This window comes from Pelodiscus sinensis, chromosome 20 (genome assembly GCF_052426305.1).
Source record: "Pelodiscus sinensis isolate ZL-2025 chromosome 20, ASM5242630v1, whole genome shotgun sequence".
Classification (NCBI taxonomy): domain Eukaryota; kingdom Metazoa; phylum Chordata; order Testudines; family Trionychidae; genus Pelodiscus; species Pelodiscus sinensis.
The window spans coordinates 16073527-16095137 of record NC_143071.1 but is presented as its reverse complement, the minus strand read 5'-3'; the positions used below and the strand labels follow the sequence as shown (position 1 = coordinate 16095137).

The window sequence follows — 21611 nt, the reverse complement described above, 5'->3', positions numbered from 1 at the left end:
TCGACAATAAGAAAACAGGCCTATGATTATGGGGATCAGCTGCCTGGAATATACAATGATTGCTCATTTTTCTAAAATGCCTTCTGAAAGTACTTCCAGAAAGTCGCAGCTGAGAGTGGGTGTGTTGTTGATCACCAAACATGGCACCATCACATATTGGTTTTATTTAAATATTCAAATAAAAAGTTATAATAAACTAAGGCTGCACCTGTCTCAGACAGTAATTAAAGAGGCATCATGTACTAATTAAGATGGAGGCGCTCAAAAGCAAAATGTGTCTTATGAAATTTTATTCTCCAGATGAATTAAAGATGACTCAGGGATGACTTCATGCTCTATTCCTACTGGGGATGTATCTGCTTAGCAAGGTGTCTGGTTTTCCTAGTGCCTGAGGATTTATTATCTACATTTTTCTGCATGTGTCCAAGATTGATAGTCATCAGGGTCTCTCACTTTTCAGTCCTTGGTCATCACAAACTCAGCAAAGCGCTCCTCTACTGTTGGAGAAATTGTCAACTTGATGTCTGTGGATGCCCAGCGGTTCATGGATTTGATGACTTTCCTGAACATGTTATGGTCGGCACCACTTCAGATTTGTCTAGCGTTATACTTCCTCTGGCAGGTACGGAAACCATCCCATTTGTCAGCCCTTTTATCTCAGTGAGAAGCAGACTGTTTTGTTCATTGAATTCTCCAATACTTTCAGAAACCTCCCCTCATTTTCTCTTGTTTTGGTATAGAAGGGTTGATACCATTCTACCAAATTAAATTTACCCAATTAATTAATCTCTTAGTTACTGCCACATACTGTGATTTTCATATATGGCCTCTGGTTCATCAGAGTTTCTATCAGCTGATGCAAATGACTTTGTATGTATGAGTGAGGGCTGAATAGACATGGTAAAAACATAACCTGAGGAAATGAAATCTGTACCTCTTTCCTACAGTAGACAGTATATATTCTGCTTCATAAGGAAACATACAAAACGCTCATTATGGACCAAATTCCACCTAGTATAAATACCACACCATTTACTTGAGTGACGTTGCATCCATTTCAGCTAGCTAACCCTACGTGTGTATAAAGCAGCAATGGGCAACCTAAGTTATTGAGTGGGCCATGTGAGTGGGCCTCCATCTCAGGGGGTTACAAAATTGTCATAATCAAGACGGCCCGCTGGGAAAAGAGTAGTTAGCTAACTGTGCTTGTGTGCTAGAATTTGTGGGGGGAGGGAATGGCGCCAATTGAACTGTAGCAGTGCTTTGATTGTATGCAGGAATGCACAGCTCTCATGGTCAATGTGTGCAATCAGCATGCACTTCACTTCACGTGCCCTTACTTGACATGTGTGTCACTTTAGTAATACGGGTAAGAAAAGAACCTATGTGGAGGGAAACCAGTGGACTCTGACAACCCTGCATGTAAGCAACAGTAAACAAAATGTCTTGTGGGCCACAAATGCAACCCCAGTGGGCTGCAGCTTGTCCACTACTCATATAAAGCATTGACTTCCATCCACTTGAAATGTTTCTTTAATGCCAATTGAATGTTTTTTATTTGTAAGACAGTGGCTCCAAACCGAAAGCCCCATATGAGACCAGTACCCTTGTGCCACGTGCTGCAAAAACACAGGGTTGCATTCTAAAGTTACAAGGCAGATAAGGGATAGGGAAACAGAAGGATTATTAATTCAGCTTTACAGATGGGGAAGCTGAGGCATAGAACAATTAAGTGATTGACTGATTGATAGGGGAAGTTTGAAGCAGAATACAATCAAGGACTCCTGAATCCCAGTTCTGTGCTATACCCACAAAACAATGCCTCATGTCTAATGCAACATCCCCTGCCCATGTAAAACTGAATGAGGGTATGTCTACACTTGCCCCCTACTTTGAAGTAGGGAGGCAAATGAAGCATACCGAAGTTGCAAATCAAGCCCGGGATTTAAATATCCCGTGCTTGATTTGCATGTTCCTGGCTGGTCGCCATTTTAGAAATTCACTAGCCCGGAGTAACTGCCCGCGTCTATACGCAGCAGTGAAACGGGAGTCCGATTTAAAGCCCTAACTCGAATTAGCTGATATTCCTCCTGCAATGAGGTTTACCAGATAATTCAAATTAGGGGCTTTAAATCGGACTCCCATTTCACTGCCATATGTAGACCCGGGCAGTTACTCCGGGCTAGTGAATTTCTAAAATGGCGACCGGCCAGGAACATACAAATCTAGTGGGGGATATTTAAATCCTGGGCTAGATCTGCAACTTCGGTATGCTTCATTTGCCTCCCTACTTCGAAGTAGGGGGCAAGTGTAGACATACTCTGAGTGAGGGTTCTGCACTAGTGCAGGGTGTGGAGAGCAGATGTTTTGTGACGCTTGGTTATGTGTAATTTGAGCAGCACAGAGTACATGCAGATGTCAACTCCGAAAGAAATTTGTTTTTCGTTCATTTGATTGAATAATTGTGCCCTGGATATGTGGATTTTAAGTTGTTATACCCTTCAGAAGGGTTCTCTTTCTTACCCCAAAACACAGATTATTTTACAGCAGTATGCCAGGGTTGTTCCTCACTCTAGCACTCAGACTGCAGAAGATGGGGAGCCCACAAAGCACTCAAAACCTTGCCTCTATAGACACTGGTTATCAACAACTTTCCCCCCGAGTCACAGTACACAGATTTTTGCGGAATTGCTGCCACCATCAAGTGCTTTTTGATCTCTAAAAGCCAGGAGCGAACACTTGAAATCACTCCTGGAGTGCCCCAAGCTCTTTTGCCCTAAACGAGCTTGAAAAAGAAAAGAGAAAGACAAGCTGCAGCCTCTGGTAGCTGATTCCTCTGTCAGAGGCCTGCAGATACACACAGACAGATCTTCCAGGACACAAGAATCAAATACTCACCTTTAAAAGTTGATTTTTATTACAAAACAAAAGCTTTATCAAAGTTTATCATCCTTGGTTGCTAGATGTTACAGAACAACTAAGGAAAAATTAAAAAAACAGAAAAAAGTTTCAGCACAATGCTTAGATGGTAGTAAGTGGGATGGAGAGGCATAGAATCACACAAAGCAGTTCAAGCCAAACCACAAAATAAAGAAAAATTACCCTGGATTCACATTTCCCTGTTGCTTACTTCTAATTTTCTCTTTCTCAGTTCACTCCCATTTCCTGAATTCCATGGGGCATGATAGTCCTCCTTGGGTTTAAATCATTCTGTGTGTCTCGAGTCCTGGTTTCTCTCTCCCACACAAGGAAAGCAAGCAGGGAACCTATACCAATTCCAATTTCAACCCTCTATCTCCATTGGCTCTCTCAGCCCCCTGGCCAACACCTTTGCTAGGTAGCTGAACTTAACCTCTTAGTCACTGTGTGCTGGTCAGCACTCCTGTCCTTTACAGGGTACATAGCGGCATAACGAGCCACTGGTGACTTCATAGCATTTTATGGCCAAATACAGATGCAGGTTCTGGGACTCAGGCTGACAATACCTTCCCTCAGGTATTGATAATCAGGGTGATTGGGGGTTTTGTCAATTTACAGTACCCCATATCAGAGACACACCAGGGGAAGTTCCTTCCCTCTAGATTCTCCATTCTCTGCATGTAAATATTTGGCATCTTTCCAACCATGAGCCATATTTTGCTTTTTTATGAAGTTTGTGGGGGTGTTTTCTACATCTATTAAGATGCACCGTTTGCATTATTCCCCGCTACATTCCCTTTCCACCAAGAGCAATTTCACAGCTAATTGCAGGCGCTCTCAGTACTACTATAGTACTGGTGGCCCCAGATCAATACTGGGATCTAGACTTTCTATAACAAGAAATGGGGACATAGTGTCAGAACACTTCCGTGGGAAGTGGAAATTCACACTGTCATATCTAGTATGTGAAGCAAAGCCTTCCCTTTTACACAGTCCAGCTTCATTCAATGAGACAGCCTCATTTCATGGAGAGCAGCAACTTAACCTTTCTTTTTTCCTATCAAGACTTTAGGGCCTTCTGTATTGGCGGGGGTTGCAGTGATGGTCTTACTCATCCCATTGAATGCTGCAATTGCTATAAAAACCAGAGCATTCCAGGTAGGTGCAAGTGAAGGATAGTCCATAACTCAAGTGGTGGAAGGAATTACCGTTGTGTTAGTGCCTATTGAGTTGCAAGTGTAATTTGTTTGTGTAAGCTGGGTGAGATGCTGTCAGTCAAAAGAATCATGAATGGGACTTTTCAAGTAGCCAGTGTTTGCTTAACTCTGTTGCTCCCAATAAAGGGAGTTTCACTATTGATTTGAATAGGACCAACATGAGGCCACCACTGAATGCTTGAAAATACCACTCCGCTTTTTAAACATTCCTTCCCTGTGTTACTACACATAATTCAGTGATTCAATGTTATGAAACTTTAAAATCAGATATTACTTTTTCTCCCTTGATGTTGCTTGGCCCCTCTTTTATATTTCTCTAGGCTTGACTATTGAGGTTGGATGGATCATTTTTTAATTACATTTTCAATGCTATTGTGTTCTTGAGTTGCAAGCACTGTGGGGAGTATTTTAAAAGAAGTCGTTGAAACATAAAGACAACGCTTTCTCCTTTTTAATAAGTCTTCCTGCGCCACATATTATTTTAAAAAGACAACCAAAATTGTGTTCCAAGTCTCAGCTGCTTGAGAAAATCCCTTCAGACTTTGGATCAAAGCCATAGATTAAATGAAAGGGGCCTTGAAGAACACTTGGGCAAGTAATTAATGAGTCAGGTCTCCAACATAGATCCCTCTGTAGGATCAGGGCCACAAGAAGGACAAATGTATCCAGCAGATTAAGCTATAACTTTGTTTATTTTGGGTACATAAGAGCAAATGTAGGAGCTCTTCTTAGTGACATACAGGCTGAGAGTCAGGCTGAGCCCAGATAAAATCATGACATGCTATCCACAGAATCTCATCTCTTACCATTCATGAGCTAAAACAAGTTTCATTTTAGTTAGTGCTTATGATTTTAATACTGATAGAGATTGCCTTTATAGTTTAAATATTGTAGCCAATTCTCCTCCCAGGCCTTCCCTAGTGCAAGCAAGAAAATTGAAGGCTTGCATTGTTCAAGCTAAAGATTTCAGTGCCCTTCCAAGCTGTCGTTAGTCTGATGGGGACCTCTTCTGGGACAAGAGGGTAATTCCCTCTTCCCCATGCCCATTCACGTGGTTGCCTCTACTATGTGTGCCTAGAAAAAGGACAGTATGTCAGTGTGTTTGTGCTATGGACTTCCATCTTCTATTGTAGAAACCAAAATTGCTGACTCATGTCTTACAGGACATTGTCAACAGATGGTGATGTCTTTCAACGGTGTCAAGCCTGGCCGAATTTGAACTGCTGACTGTTAGATGAAAAGAACCTTTATTCCATTAGCAATCTCCTTAGTCATCCACACTCTACGCATAGTGCAATGCTAATGCAATGAAGTCATTTGCCTTGTAGCTGGAAAAATCTAGCTAAGAGACTATGCTGAGTAATGGGCTATTGTAATCTCTTAGGGCATGTCTGCACTAGGAAATTATTTCAAAATAACTTATTTCAAAATAATAACTCCCCAAATAACTATTTCAAAATAGCGTGTCTGCACCACAGACAAGCCTCGAAATTAGTCCGAGGCAGGTTCCCTTAATGTGGATGCGCTACCTCGCCTTAAAGCCCCAGGAAGCACTGGGGAGTAATTACTTTGAATGACTCTGGGGAGTAGTTATTTCGAAATAGTGTAAATGCTCCACTGCTGCTATCGGTATTTTGAAGTAATTATTTTGAAATAAGTGTTATCCCTTGTGGAAAGCAGGAGTTGTTATTTTGAAGTAATGGGCTTAGTAGTGTGGATGCTCCCCTTGTGATTTCGAAATAAGGACTTGGTGACTAGAGTATTTTTTTAAAGTAAAGAGCCCAACCCCTGAGGTTAAATAGTGTTGGGATTGAAAAGCAAATATAAATAGTGACAATAGCTGCAGCTTTCATAGCAGAACAACATAGTTGCATTCCACAAAATCTTGGGATAGCCAACAGATCTGCCAGTTAATCGCTGCCTAATAAATATTAGCACTTCTTTTCTCCCTTGACCTATAAAGAGGTGATTAGGACTGAGCAGCAGTCTTTGTGGATTCCAGGCAAGGGAGATGTTGCGTTTCATTTTTTATTTTATACACATTTTATCCTGGGGATAATTGAGAGGAGACTGTTTATTTATCAGTGTATTTTAAAGAAATGAAGGGCACCCAGACCTTTTAAATGGGCACTTCTTAAATTGTAGATCTGTGAAAATCTAAATAAAGAAAAGAAAGCACTAGGGTGGCATTTTCAAAAGTGCTTAAGTCCCACTGAAAGACACTTTTGAAAATTTTAAACCTGTACAGCAACATGGATTAGAATGCACTTGTACTTCCAATAATGTATGTGATACACTGTCTGCCGTCTGTGTCAGCCTAAAAATATTGTTACAAAAACTATGTTTTTTCTAAACAATTTAGGTAGAACAGATGCGTTATAAAGATTCCCGCATTAAACTGATGAATGAGATTCTAAGTGGCATAAAAGTACTGAAGCTTTATGCATGGGAACCATCCTTTGAAGAGAAAGTGCTGGAGATACGAAAGAATGAGCTCCATGTTCTGAAGAAAGCAGCATATTTAAATTCTTTGTCCACCTTTGCATGGATCAGCGCACCATTTCTGGTAAACGCCATTTGTTTTGCTTACACAATAGGCATGGAAGCTATTGGGGCACAAAATAGAAGGTGAAATGCAAAGCTTTTAAATATACTGTCTACATATCAAATAGATATTGGAATAAATGTGACTATTTAAAAATATACAGGGTATGTCTAGACTACATTGTTTTTTCAAAAAAACTGCCCTCTTTTCGAAAAAACGTCACCCGTGTCCAAGCTGCAATCACATTCTTTTGAAATTAAATCAAAAGAATGCAGGGTTTTTTTCAACATTGGTAAACCTCAAATTACAAGGAAGAACACCTTTTTCGAAAAAGCTCTTTTGAAAAAAAGGCATGCGTGGATGCAGAACAGAGATGTTTTTCGAAAGAAGAGGCAATCGAAAAAAGCACAGGTGCCCTGGTGGTCATTCTGTGAATAGCAATCAGGGCTTTCTTTCAAGAGACCGTCCTTGCAGTCTGGACGCTCTCTTTCGAAAAAGCAGATCGATCCGGTATTGAGGTGTGGATGTTCTCCTTCGAAAGAAACTTGCAGTCTAGACGTACCCACATATGCTTTAGAACAATGCAATACTTTACTGTTCTGTGACACTAGTCATTAAGTCTCAAAGTATTTTCCAGTTAAGTCTCACAGCTAAAGCTGGGCAGAAAATAGCTTTCCCATTCTGTGGAAATTTTGAGATTCCAAAAATGTTCCCAGTCCAAATCAAGACCAAAAGTCAAAATCTTGAAAAAAGTTGTGCATCAAAAATCGAGGGGGAGAGGTGGTTAACACAGAGTTAATCTACATATTTTTATAGATTTCAACCTCATTTTATGAACTTACTTATTTTATTTGGACTTTAATTTTTAAAGGAAATTTAAACCTCAGAACACAAACCACACCCTAATAAATATGCCTTAAACTTGCATGCACTCACAAAAGCCTTTAAATCTCAACTTTCAATTAAATATAATCATTAGTAATCAGCAAATAGTCTTGTTCTGTAAACTTTTGTAATCATTAGTGTTGACTTATCTTTTAAAAGCACACTGGAATTTAATATATGAAGAGATGAAAAGCAATAGTGAATTTGTCCAGTTCTGACTTCAGTGCTTTTCTCTCTCTCCTACCAGTTAGGCCAATCAGGAGGGGTTTTTTTTTTTGTAATCTAACATGCTTTTCTGGCTTTCAGGTTGCGCTGACCACATTTGCAGTATATGTCAGTGTGGATGAACGCAATATCTTGGATGCAGAGAAAGCCTTTGTCTCCCTCTCCTTGTTTAATATCCTAAGGTTTCCACTCAACATGCTTCCACAGGTCATTAGCAACCTTGCCCAGGTAAGGAAGGTCTTGTTCAGATGCAAAATACAATGATATCTCTTAATTTCAAACTGGTCTGTGAAATACGACAATTTGGGGTCTCCCCTATACTCTTTTTAATGCTCTTTTATTAACACCACACTATTAGCCACCTGATTGCATGTGAGCAAGCCTATGTTGTTTGGCATCTTGTGTGAGTTTTTTGCTTCACTTAAACATACTTTATCTCAAAAATTACATCGCTCAGATACATTTGGGATAGTCCATCACAGGGAAAGAATGAGTCATGGTTCATGAACTCCACACAGTAAAATCATGAGCCTGCTTCCCTTCCTACAGGAAGGGGAATGGTTTCTCATTTTAAAGTTTATGAAATAATGCCTCTCTTTTTTGTTAGACGAGTGTTTCTCTGAAGAGAATTCAGCAGTTCCTGAGTCATGATGAACTTGATCCAAATTGTGTGGAAACCAAGGTGATTACTCCAGGTAAAGAGAAGATAGGGTGGATGATGGGGGTGGGTATGTGTGTTTCTGGGTGGGTGTGGAATGGGAGAGTGCACAGCAACCCCCACATTTTTCATATTTATTTTTAGGCTAGTTGGATTACAAAAGAATCAATTAGTAATAATTCCAGTGAATTCAGAAAGGAAGTCCTTTCCAGGGAAACACTTGGTTGCCTTTGTTGCGATATGGAAACTACCAAAGTTTCTGGCTGTACTCTTGAGTCATGAGCTGTTCCTTTGAAATGCTCTGTATGTGAGTCTGTATTTGAAATGGAATAGATTCTACCAGCGTATCATTCTTTGGGGCATCAGCTGATCATCAGGAGTCAGGCAGGGCCATGTTTATCCTTGCATAAATGCATAGGGATGATATCGAGGGTTTTTTGCAGGGGTCACTTTCTACTGCAGCCTAGGGTGTTGGTCACTGCCAGAGGCACAGGGCCCTGAGTCAGTGGGAAATCAGTCAGATCTCACAGATTCACAATGTGTTCTCTTGTAATGTACCCCTGTTGTTCTTTGATTTAAAAGCTTCTTTTGTCGTCAAGACACTAAACCGGAGGAAAGGGGCAGGAGATGCAATGCAGCTCCTCATGTGATTACTATTACCCACCCACCATTGCACAAGAAGGTGAATAAAGCCTGATGGATTGCTAACTTGTTAGGTCAGCAATATAGTGCCGTTCAGAGGCAGGCAGGCCTAAGCTTGTCCATCGACCTCCCTGTTAGTCTTTTACTGACTATGGAATAGTTCCTTGCGTGATGTGATGTCATTATCGCAAAGGGATGTTGAAAACTGTACTGAGCAATTCACTTGATACGCTGCTCTAAGAGACCAGTCCTGCTGGTCTGGGAGATAAACAGCATTCTCATGTCTCCATTCTACAGTTCTGTGATTTCACTCACTTTGAACAGTGTTGCCTTCTGACTGAGCAATGTAACTTCCCGTGCCGAGGGACTAGGAATCAACACAAACATACCCCTGATCTTGTGTAAATAAATGCTTCCAACTGTTCTCCCCACTCAGTAGAAAGGCCTCATTCAGCACTGTTATGTACAACACTCTTGTGTTCTTTGGACAGGCTGCGCCATCAGTGTAACAAATGGGACATTCAGCTGGGCAAAGGAACTCAAGCCATGTCTGAAAAAGTAAGATTTCTTTATACAGTTACAGCACAGCATCTGCCTGCTACCCTCTGTCTGTTGTCTCTAGCAAGATCAGTTGCAAGGTTATTTAACTTTAAACCGGTGATGTGTTCAGGGTCATTGTTACAAAGGTGTATTATTCCATCTCCTCCACATATCTTTGATTTTTTAAATGTCAGGGCATTCTATTTGTACCATATTATTAAGCTGTACAAAGTCTAAATGACAAATCCTAGAAACTGATGTGACTGGCATATCATAGGTAGTTTAAGGAAAAATGAAGTACATTAATTTCTGACGTAGATAATATATATTTACTGGCCCAGTCTATTTCCTGGACAAATCAGATAGTTGGATATTTTGCTGGTTATGCTCTTAAGAAAGTTGGGGTGTACAGATTGGGACTTGAAGACTTTAGTTCATAGGCATGAGAACATTTTTTCTTGGTTCTGTTAAGGATTTTGTACCTCACTCATCACCGTAGTATCTTTGAGTCTTTTTGAGAATCTCTGTGTGCAACCTTTCCCTCGCCCTCTCAGTTTTGGTTTGACCCCCTGTGTGAACAAAGTCAAATCTAATTGTGGCTAACAACTAGCACGTTTTGCTAGTTTCATGTCAAAAACATGGGGAAGCTCTTAAGTTTCTCATCACTTCCAAGCAAAGACATTCATGCTTCAGTGTGCTTAGTGTGTGATTAAAAATTTAAGTTGAAACTGTGACATGTCTCAGACCTTCTTCAAAAGCTCAGGTTCTGCAAGAATCTGACAAAGCTCTACTGTGCTAGCTTGTGTATTGTAACAAAATGTGAAGCCAGGGGAACTTCCCAGTTCTGGGTTTCATTCATAAAGATCAGTGTAGCTGCAACTAGAGTTATTAGCCACCAAAATCACTGTCCTTTGAAATGCTGGTGAGGATAATAAGCTATTGGATATGGGAGATAATGAGAAAAGGTTTTCAATTTTGGTGGTCAGTTTTGCTTTGAATGCTTTTTTTGAAAGCCTGGTTACATATGAAAAGGCTCCTGTAGGTAATGGAAAGAATCCAAGGAATATGTCCCTGGTCCCGATTTCTGTATCTGGTTCAGTGCATGTGGGACTTGCATTGACTTCAGAGGGGGTATGTAAAGGCACAGGGGTCTCATCATACACATCTGCTGGAGTATTAGACTCTGAGTCAAGACATTAGACTGTTGAAAGAAAAAAAGAAGAAAATGATATATATTTACTAGCATTATAAATATTTTAGTGAAATGGTTTAAATGTCTTTAAACAAGGCACTTCATCCCTCAACATTTCCAGGCAGATGTCCTTGTTGAGAGAGGCCATGAAATCAGCTGATTCCTTCCAAAAAATATTATTAACCCTTTGTAACCCAATAACTGATATCATTTGAGGATCGGGTCTTATAATGGGAAGTGTAAGTCAGCCTTCTCTATTCACATTGACAGCAGCTCCACTGCACCCTTAGCTCGAAATAAGCTATGCAATTTGCACTACTCAAATTGTGTAGCTTATTTCGAGTTTACTTCGAAATAGCTTAATTTCAAAATAAACCACTATTCTGAAATGTCCCTTTCTTCTTGTGGAACGAGGTTTACAGAGAAGTTGGACTAGTGCGCCTGTTATTTCAAAAGATATTTTGAAATAACGGGTGCGCTGTCAAGATGCGGAATAGCTATTTTGGGATACCAGAAGTATCCTGAAATAGCACCGGAGTGCAGATGTACCCTGAGTGAATTTGGTGCAGATGGCAAGAGTAACAAGGGCATTGTCCTGATTCATACTTGGGTCTCCTATGTGCCACCACAGAACAAATAATAATTATAATCAGCACAGTTAAAAAGAAGTGATGGGGGGAAACCAACAACCCAGCTATATTTACCATATCATTTTAGGGGTCTTTGTTGTAATAGGGAGGAATTGTCAGTGCACATATCAGACCTGACTAAAGGATCAGTAATGTGTTTAGTAAACTAATGTTTAATTAATTTTCAGCTTATTTCCTCCACAGTATAGATTTATTGGTCCCCACCGGTTCTTTGGTTGCTGTTGTTGGCCATGTTGGCTGTGGCAAGTCTTCATTGGTATCAGCTCTTCTTGGCGAAATGGAAAAGCTGGAAGGACAAGTAGCAGTGAAGGTGGGTTCTAGTTACGATGGTGCTTCAAAATAATGTATTAACACACCTAGCCTATTACATACATGCACATAGTGAACTGTGTATCAATACATGTCTGAACTTTTATCCGCTTCTTTGCATGCTGGTGTGGGTTTTGCCCATAACTGTTTAATTTAATCAAACTTAATGATTTGTCCTGAGATTTCTACTGAACACCAGCAATTAGTGGATGTGGATGTAGGGTGTGACCATATAGGTGCATATTACATATAGACTTAAAATAGATCTGTAATTGTAAATCACAGCTCATTAATGGTAAATCCATTTCATAATGAATAGTAAATTACAGAAGGGTTTGCTTGTTTTTCATTTTAGGGATCTGTTGCTTATGTCCCACAACAAGCCTGGATTCAGAATGCCACCCTGAAAGATAATATTTTGTTTGGCCAACAACATAATGAACAAAAGTACCAAAGTGTCCTGGAGGCCTGTGCTTTAAAAACTGACCTTGAAGTACTTCCAGGGGGAGATCATACTGAAATAGGAGAGAAGGTAACAGCAAACATGAATGATGATGGCTGCTCTGTGCGGTAGAGATAGTTTGTCTGTTTGAACAAGAACTCCTCCTACACAGTAAGAACTAGGACCACAAAATTCAATACACGGTTTCCTCTTATCATAACTTAAAGCAAGGTCAGGGTTTGGTTGTGCCAGGAAAATAGGATGTGCCTGGAATGGGATTGCTTCTCACAAAACCAAACCGAAAAGAGACCGTCACCAAATCAAGTGCAAGTCCTCAAAATTGACACCACTGAGCGAATGTTGAAAGAGACTCAACCAAGTGTTCCTGGAATAGGATTGTTTCTCAATAAACATTACAGAAAAGAGGTAAAATGGAGAAATTTGGAGTAGTGCTGTTTTGGCACAGCTGTTACAGTTTGAAAATTAGAATACAGTGTTATTGGAAACCAAATTGACCTTTTTTGTTAAAACATAGTGAATGGTAAGAGTTTATATGGATGAAGAACAAAATACACTTGATGGAATTCCCATTTTAAAAAAATGACTAAAAAAAATTAAATGGACACATTTTTAACAATCCCTTTTTTAACAAAATCCAAAAAAAACCCTTAATGAAAAGCACTGTATTTTTTAAAACAAAATATGATCATTTAAACAATACATGTACATTTTCCTTTAGGGAAAAAAAGTTAATTGAGATAAGGAACCAAGCAATAAAAATAAAAATTTTTTAGTGCTTTATAATTTAGACCTTGATCCAGCAAAGATTTGAAGCAGATACTTAACTTTAAGCTCACATTTAAGTCCACCCTACTAAAGACAGCTTTTAAGCATGGTCCTAACTTTAAGTGTGTTTTTGAAGTGCTTTCCTGACTGAGGATCATAGATCTTGTCTTGTGAGAGACTGAACATCCGCCGCTCCCAATGAAGTTCTAAGTGTGATAAGGAATTCAGAACCCATGCACCGCCACATGGGAGGGATGTGATCCAACTCTGACCATGCCTGGTATATGATCATATCCTAACTCTGTTCCAAATAGAAATCAGCTTGTTATACAACTGTTTCCCAAGCTAAAGATGGCTTTGCAGAGGCTCATACGTTTCGTGCCAGCTTGGGCATTGTTGTGTGAGTGGATATATAGAATCATATGAAAAGCAGGAACTATGTGGCAAAATGTTGCCATTTCAGCTGAATCTTGCTTTGAGTTTGTGTTTTATGTCTCGTTTGGCAGGTGTTTGGTTTTGATTTTTAGCAGCTCCATTTACAAATTCATTTGGTTTCAGGACTCTTAAAAGTTGCTACAAAGACTTTTCCATTTGTAAGTTGCCAAATTCTTTCCTTTCAGATAGCAATGCATGCCCAAACAGCTTTGTAAGAGTTCCGTTTTCCCCTATGAACTCTGCTATTCTATTCAAGACCCTTCTACTGTGCCCATCATCAATGCCTCTGAGTGTCTGTAAGCCATAGGGATCTCCCTGCTCTTGTTTGCATTAAATTGTATTGTAGGTGATGTATTTTGTCCTCTCCTTCCGCCTTGCAGGGCATCAACCTCTCTGGTGGCCAGAGGCAGAGAGTGAGCCTCGCTCGCGCAGTGTTCAGTGACGCTGATGTGTACCTGTTAGATGACCCTCTTTCAGCTGTGGATTCCCACGTTGCTAAGCACATCTTTGACAATGTTATTGGGCCAGAAGGGGCACTTCAAGGAAAAGTAAGCCTGTGCTCGGATTCTCTTTTCTATACACACATGTAATCTAGAACCGTTGGGGTTAACTGGCCTGCTATGTTAACACTAACAAAACATGTAGATGGTATCATGAGCTTTTGTGGGCACAACCCACTTTTTCAGATGACAGGAGTGTTGGAAGTCCAGATCCAAGAATGAATAAGGGAAGGAGAGAAGTGGGGAGAGGGGGAAAAAATGGAGGGGAGGGAGAAAAAAGAGACAGTCAGTAGATAAACTTCAGAGAACCATTAGTTTGCACTTGGAAAGGAAGATGATCAACACCAGTTTCTACACAGACATCAAGAACCAATAGCACCTGGTCCTTGATGTCTGTGTAGAGTCTGGTGTTCGTCATCTTCCTTTCCAAGTGCAAACTAATGGTTCTTATCAGCCTCTTGTAATTATTTAGTTGTTAAGGTGCTACTAGACTATTTGTTGTTTTTTAAGTCTTTCCTGTAACAGATTAATTTGGCTACCCCCTGAAGCTTATTTGCTCACTGTCTCTGTTTTTTCTTCCTCCCCTCCATTTTTTGTACTTCTCCTCCTCCTCCCCCCCCCCAATTTATTTTTGGATCTGGACATCCAACATTCCGTCATCTGAAGAAGTGGGTTGTGCCCACGAAAGCTCACTGATACCATCTACATGATGTTATCTTAGTCTTTAAGGTGCTACTAGACTATTTGTTGTGTTTTATGTTTTTCCTGTTACAGACTAACGGGGCTACCCCTCTGAAGTATTTAAGACTGGGAATTGAGTTCTGTTTCCCTGATTTCTTCTTTTCATTGTAATTTTGGAAAAGGCTCCCATTGCCAGACTCGCCAGCTAGAGCTGTTGTTTTGACATGACCAAGGGTGGGGATGTGAAAAGCCCTTAAGCTTTGATAGTGTTTCTTTCTTCAAGTCCCTTGGAAACTTGCTCTCCCATCCCGGAAACGGACATCGCACACTGCTCAAAACAAAATATATGGAGGAATTTAGAGCGACCCTGTTCTTAGTGTTGCTTGTCACTAAGGTGGGAGACTTGTGAACCACTTTGCATTTCTACAGAGCTCTGTGGTATTGTGTTGACTAAAGGTTGCTGGTCTGGGGTCTTGTCTAATCTCCGATGTAGAATCAAGCTATGTCAGCTCAGAGGGGAGACCGCAAGAAAAACACTTGTTCAGGAAGTGGCCTTGATGATTCAGCAATTGGTATCTGTCGCCCTGAGTTTGCACTGAACTAGTTCCCCACAGTGGTGTTAGTGAGCTGCTTTGCTGTAGCAAATATTATTTTTAAAGCCCAGGCCTCCACACCATTAAACATGCCTTAATTCTCTTCAAAATAGTCAGTGTCTTAGCCACATTCCACTACATTCTGCCTGTCTACATTCCTCCTGATACATCAGTCATATCCGATGTTCACTCTTGATCCTAAAAAATGTTGTACAGTGATTGCTGAGTGCTATTAAACAGCAGTAGTGTTCCACCCTGGCGGTAGCATTGTCACTCTGTTTTGTTTCATTCTTTCATACAGACCCGAATGCTTGTGACCCACAGCATCACCTTTCTGCCTCAGGTTGACCATATAGTCGTCTTTGTGGATGGCAAAATTTCTGAAATGGGATCCTACCAAGAGCTTTTGAAGCAAAATGGGGCTTTTGCAGAATTCCTTCGAAATTATGCACTTGATGAAGACCTAGCAGAAGATGAGCTAACAAGTACAGCAGATCTTATTTGTCTTAAATCATAGCTTTTGTATCAATCGAGTCATTAATTTCCCTATGTATAAATGCTGCCTGCTCTTACTATAAGTAGGGAAATGTAATAGTCCAGCCTTAGGTTCCTTTCATTTTTTAGCTAGCAATGAAAATGTTATATACTGTAAGGGTTTTTTATGCTTATTACATTGGCACAGTGTAACCCAGGAGTGGACAATCATTTTCACAAGGGCCATTTAATGCATTTTGGTTATGAGCCAGCTCCACCTCCAGAAGGGGCGGAGCTGGGGAACGAGCCTGCCCCCAAAGATGTTTGGATTCAGAGGCTTTGAAGTAGAACAGAGCAAAGGGCTTGCGGATCCTGGCCCAGATGCAGTCCGAGATGTAAACTAACCCATCCGGTATATTGAATGCAGGTTGATAATACTGAAGTTTAAGTAAGCAAACCTATTTCTTTCCTCTTCTGAAAGGACTCACACTATCTGCCTGCGGCTAAGTACTTGTTTTCTAAGAAAGTAAGAAATTACTTTTCCTCAGTGTTTTAATACAGAGAAATCCTTTTTACAGTTGGCAAAGACAGGATCAGTGGGAAAACATAGTCCCCTTTGAATACTATTTGCCCAAAGGGGAACCCTGAGCACAGTATTTTTCTTACATCGTATGACAAAAATATTATTTTAATATGGTTTCCTTCTAGGACATATTTGTCCCTGATTAGATGGTAGAAGATAAAAGTATTGGCAAAGGTTTCCTGTGCATGGCTGTATTCCCGTAATGCTTGGTTGCAGAAGTGTGTATCCACAAACAAGATGCAAGAGGTGGTACAAAACCTCTTCTAGCAAAAATAGACAGCTACAGCAGCTTCCTAGATCTCTCAAACCTTCATTCCTAGACAGTGCCACGTCTGGGCAGGTGCTCATGAGTCTGGTTAGAACTAATAACAATTGCTGCTATTTAATGCACATACATTCCAAAATGCTTTACCAACATTAATGTTTACAACAGCTCAGTGAGATGGGACATTGTGGGGAGCCCAAGGCAGAGAAGATGTGAATCAACCCACTCGCAGAGGGAGCTGGAGTCAGAGTTGCTTTTAGAAATCAGGAGCTCCTAACCGCCAGTCTTGTGTTCAGATCACACTTTGCTCCAGAATAGCAGAAGTTACCAAACCCACTAGATCCATTCAATTACATAGCACTGCAGTCTCAAATGGACTTCCGAAGCCACTGTAAGCTTGGTAATGCTTATCTTCCAACTAGCGTATTTGCCTCTAGGTTTCGACACCAGTTTCCTATAAGCTGCCCTCAGCAAAAAGTTAAAATGCAGTCTTGTATTGCAGTGCTGGAGGATGAAGAGGTCTTGCTTGCTGAAGATACACTCAGCAACCACACGGATTTGGCAGACAACGAGCCCGTGACAAATGAGGTCCGCAAGCAGTTCCTTAGGTAGGTCTCATGTCCTCTTGTAAACAAAGCATTCATCTGGGGTGAAGCATGTTTTAAGGAGCCTCTCTTTAACAAAAGCAGCTAGTTTGACCCCGCCATACTCTGCATCTTTCAGCATAGACTTTCATTTCCTCTTTGTACAAAAGCTTCCTATGTCCTTTTAATGTAAAAGCATAACATAGCACATGGGGAAAAAACCTGTACTCCTATGAACCTGTTAATGAGAAGGGTATTAATATGAGCAATTATGTAGTTTTCAGAAAAATGCCGCAGTGAATATTTTCACACTCAGATGAAAAGCGCTACTGCAAAGACATATTATGCCTAATCAGCAGCAGGTCAAAGCTGTGTATCTCAGAACTCTTTAAGAGCAACGCACAGTCAACCTGTGGAACTCCTTTCCAGAGGATGTTATGAAGACCAGGATTTTAACAGGGTTCAAAAAAGAACTAGATCAATTCATGGAGAATAGGTCCATCGATGCCTATTAGTCAGGATGGGTAGGAATGGTGTTGCTAGCCTCTGTTTGTCAACAGTAGGGAATGGGCGACAGGGGGTGGATCATTTGATAATTACCTGTTCTGTTCATTCCCTCTGGGGCACCTGGCATTGGCCACTGTCGGAAGACAGGATACTGGGCTAGGGGACCTTTGGTCTGACCCAGTATGGCCGATCTTATGTTCATTAACAGGTGAAGCCTGGCAACATTCTTGATGTACTATAGGTGGGGCCCTACTAAATTCACTCCCATGCAAAAGTGTCACGGACTGTGAAATCTGGCCTTGTATTTGCTTTTACCCTATACTATACAGATTTCACAGGGGAGACCAGCATTTCTCAAACAGGGGGCTCTGATCCAAAAGGGAATTGCCAGGGGATCACAAGGTTATTTTAGGAGGGTCATGGTATTGCCACCCTTATATCTGCGCTGCTTTCACAGCTGGGCAATTGGAGAGCGGTGGTAATAAAGTCGACCAGATACTCAGCTCTAAAGGCAGCGCCCCACAAGCAGCAGTCAGGGTGATAATGCCATAACCCACTTTGCCCTTACTTCTATACTGCTGCTTTCAGAGAGTAGCAGCTGCTGACTCAGGCTATGTCTACACTACAGGGCTTTTGGGCAAAAACAGCCATTTCTGTGCAAAAACCTGCAAAGCATCCACACCTCCAGCGCATTTTTTGCGCAAGTAAATTTATAGTAAATCAAAAGAACTGAGGGGTTTTTGCGACGTAGGTATTCCTCTTTCTATGAGGAATAACTCCTTTTGCGCAAGAGTTCTTGCACAAAAAAAGGTGTGTGTGGACAAGCAACAGGGTTTTTGCGCAAAAAGAGTCAATTGAAAAAAGCACAGGTGCTCTGGTGGCTATTCTGTGAACAGCAATCAGAGCTTTCTTTCGAGAGAGCGTCCATTCAGTCCGGACCCTCTCTTGTGCAAAAGCGCATTGCTTTTGTAGTGTGGACGCGCTCTTGCGCAAGAAGTTTTTGTGGAAGATCTCTTCTGCAAAAAGCTTCTTGCTCAAGAAGCCTGCAGTGTAGACATAGCCTCTTGGTCCAGTTCTGCTGGAAGCAGTGCAGAAATAAGGGTGGCAATACTTCACCAGACCATCCTTACTTCTGCGCAGCTGCTTGCGGTAGCTCTGCCTTCAGAGCTCAATTCCTAGCCAGCAGCTGCCGCTCTCAGGCTGCCCAGCTCCGAAGGCAGTGCTGCTGCCAGCAGCTGCGAAGAAGTAAAGATAGCGATACAGCGACCCATACAATAACCTTTGAACCTGCACAGAACTCTTTTTTTGGGTCAGGACCTCTGCAGTTACAACACCATGAAATTTCAGATTTAAATATCTGTCCTCATTAAATTTACCATTTTAAAAATCCAATGACCATGAAATTGATCAAAATGGAGTGTGAATTTGCTAGGGCCCTAATTATGGGTGCTGTGAGCCTTGTTAGCTCTGTTTTACACATGTAAGAGAGAAGAGTGATTAGGCACCTTAGTTTCATAATGCTGGCCTTAAAATTAGGCACCTAAATGTTCCACCTGATTTTCAGACATGCTGAGCACCTGCAACTTCCATTGATTTTAATAGGAATTGTCTTCTTGATGCCTCTGAAAATCAGACCCCAAGTCAGTGTCTAATGATGTATGTAAGCATCTGACCTTGGGCACACAAGAGCAAGTCACAGGTGCATATAGTTTTAGAGGAAGTCAGGGCAGAGCTGAGTGCCTGTATTGGAACCACCATGCTATGCCTCCTCTCCGCTAATAAATCCATCATTTCAATTAGGCAACTTAGTGTGATATCTTCAGAGAGAGAATGTCCCAGCAAAATGTCAACGAGAAGAAGAGTGTCTGAAAAGAAGGCTGCAGAGCCACCACTGCTACAAAAAAATCTCACTGAGAAACTTATTCAAGCAGAAACCACTGAAACAGGAACGGTAGGGAGTTGTGTTTTCCTTATTTTTCTCCAATCATATACACTTTGTACTGTGTGTATATAAAAAGCTATTCTGTTAAATGTTTCATTTAATATATGGAGACATTGGCATTACTACAGTATTTGTCCTACTGGAGTAGCCAATTGTTTTTTTTTAAATCTGGGATACTGATGACAACTTGTCCCGTGCTATGTATGGGTATGTCTAAACTACACACTTCTTTCGAAAGATGTTTAATCTAAATTTAACATCCCTAATACAAAGAGGTGATATTTTTCAAAAGGTAGGGCACAGCACTTCCTATAATCCCCCCCAATCTCTACTCACTCCTGAAAATCTTGGTCTTTGCCTTCTCTTAGGGATGTAAAAAATAGTTTAAAAATGTAATGGTGTAATCGCTAAAAATCCTATTGGTTACTTGCGCTGTGGGCTCTGCAGTATGTAAGCTGGCTCCCAGCATGTGCATGCTCTGCAAAATAATTATGCTGCAGATCTCTGAGCGCAGGGTGGCAGCCAGCTCCCCAGGAGCTGCCAGTCCCGCTCCAGGGGAGTTGGCATGTAATTAACAGAAACCGATAAGCTGATGCTTTTCGGTTAACTATTTAAATGGTTACACTCTCTTATCTCTCTACCTTCGATAGCCCTTAATTCTGTTCCACTAACTTTCAACATATATCTTTAAACATCATAATAAAATCCAGTTAGATGAAAAAGAGAAAAGAGATCTGAATATTTCACATCAGCAGGGCTCGACAAACCACTGAATCTACTCACCTGTGGCGAGTAGATTTCAGCTGATCGCTCCGTGCGCCCCATTCACCGGCGCTTCGCTTTGTCAAGCCCTGCACATCAGTCACCTTGGACTCTCCGGGTATGTCTACACGACATGGCTCCATCCACGGAGCCATGTAGATGAGGGTTGTAGAAATAGAAAATGAAGCAGCGATTTAAATAATCTCCGCTTCATTTACATCGAAACGGCTGCCGCACTGTGCCGATCAGCTGTTTGTCGGCACAGCGTGGTAGCCTGGACGCTCGGCAGTCAACATCAAAGGCCTTTGTCGACCGCCCCAGTAAATCTCATCTCGTGAGGCATAACGGGGCGGTTGACAAAGGCTTTTGATGTTGACCGCCAAGCGTCCAGACTCCCACGCTGTGCCGACAAACAGCTGATCGGCACAGTGCAGCAGCCATTTTGATGTAAATGAAGTGGCGATTATTTAAATCGCCGCTTCATTTTGCTATGTCTACAACCCTCATCTACATGGCTCTGTCGACGGAGCCATGTAGTGTAGACATACCCTCCATAGAGATGCAATAGAGCTACCAGGTTTAAAGTGGTGACCTGGATGTTGAATTTCGTCAGATAAAATGCACTACAATATGCTAGGCTTTTTGGCACTTTCCAGTTTACTGGGCCATCTACTGAAGAGATTTCCTCTCTGGACACTCTTGTTATTTCTATGAACTTCCGGCAGCAGTTGAATGTACTTGGAACATATATTGTGCTACATGAATTTACAGGTAAAGCTGACTGTGTTCTGGCAGTACATGAAGGCTGTCGGACTCATGACTTCCTTAGTTATATGCTTCCTGTATGGCTGTCAAAATGCTGCTGCGATTGGGGCCAATGTATGGCTCAGTGACTGGACCAATGAACCTGTAATAAATGGCACTCAGCACAACACAAGCATGCGAGTTGGAGTATATGCCGCTCTGGGACTCTTGCAAGGTATGAACGTTTCCCAGTTAGTGTATCTTTATATGTATCCTCACCGAGCAAAGAGGGGCATACTGGGAAGGTCATAACAATAGCTTCCGGGGGCTCTGACCTTCAAAAACACTGCAGAGCTATCCTAAGGGGGCATGGGGCTTGGGGCACACATACACCCGGTGCCCCAGGCTCAGGGCCCAGGGCACCTCCCTTGCTGCAAGCTCCACCCCATCTTAGCTCAGCCCCACTCCCTGCTTCACTCCTTCCCACAAGCCTTTCCCCTGCTCCACCCCCTTCCCATCTCTGCTCTGCCC

The 21611-nt window shown here is 41.4% G+C and overlaps 1 protein-coding gene across 3 annotated transcripts in view; it reads left to right on the top strand.

The window, feature by feature from the left end:
- ABCC3 (ATP binding cassette subfamily C member 3) overlaps positions 1–21611 on the top strand; it is a 101352-nt gene that overhangs the window by 59789 nt on the left and 19952 nt on the right. For all 3 annotated transcript variants that reach the window (XM_089771883.1, XM_089771881.1, XM_089771882.1), the window contains exons 10-22: positions 461–622; positions 3985–4081; positions 6503–6702; positions 7873–8019; positions 8399–8486; positions 9583–9649; positions 11657–11783; positions 12138–12314; positions 13826–13993; positions 15521–15704; positions 17044–17149; positions 19433–19583; positions 21108–21315. In XM_089771883.1, the coding sequence (XP_089628009.1) occupies positions 461–622; positions 3985–4081; positions 6503–6702; positions 7873–8019; positions 8399–8486; positions 9583–9649; positions 11657–11783; positions 12138–12314; positions 13826–13993; positions 15521–15704; positions 17044–17149; positions 19433–19583; positions 21108–21315 (1882 nt within the window). The remainder of the gene's footprint in view (positions 1–460; positions 623–3984; positions 4082–6502; positions 6703–7872; positions 8020–8398; positions 8487–9582; positions 9650–11656; positions 11784–12137; positions 12315–13825; positions 13994–15520; positions 15705–17043; positions 17150–19432; positions 19584–21107; positions 21316–21611) is intronic.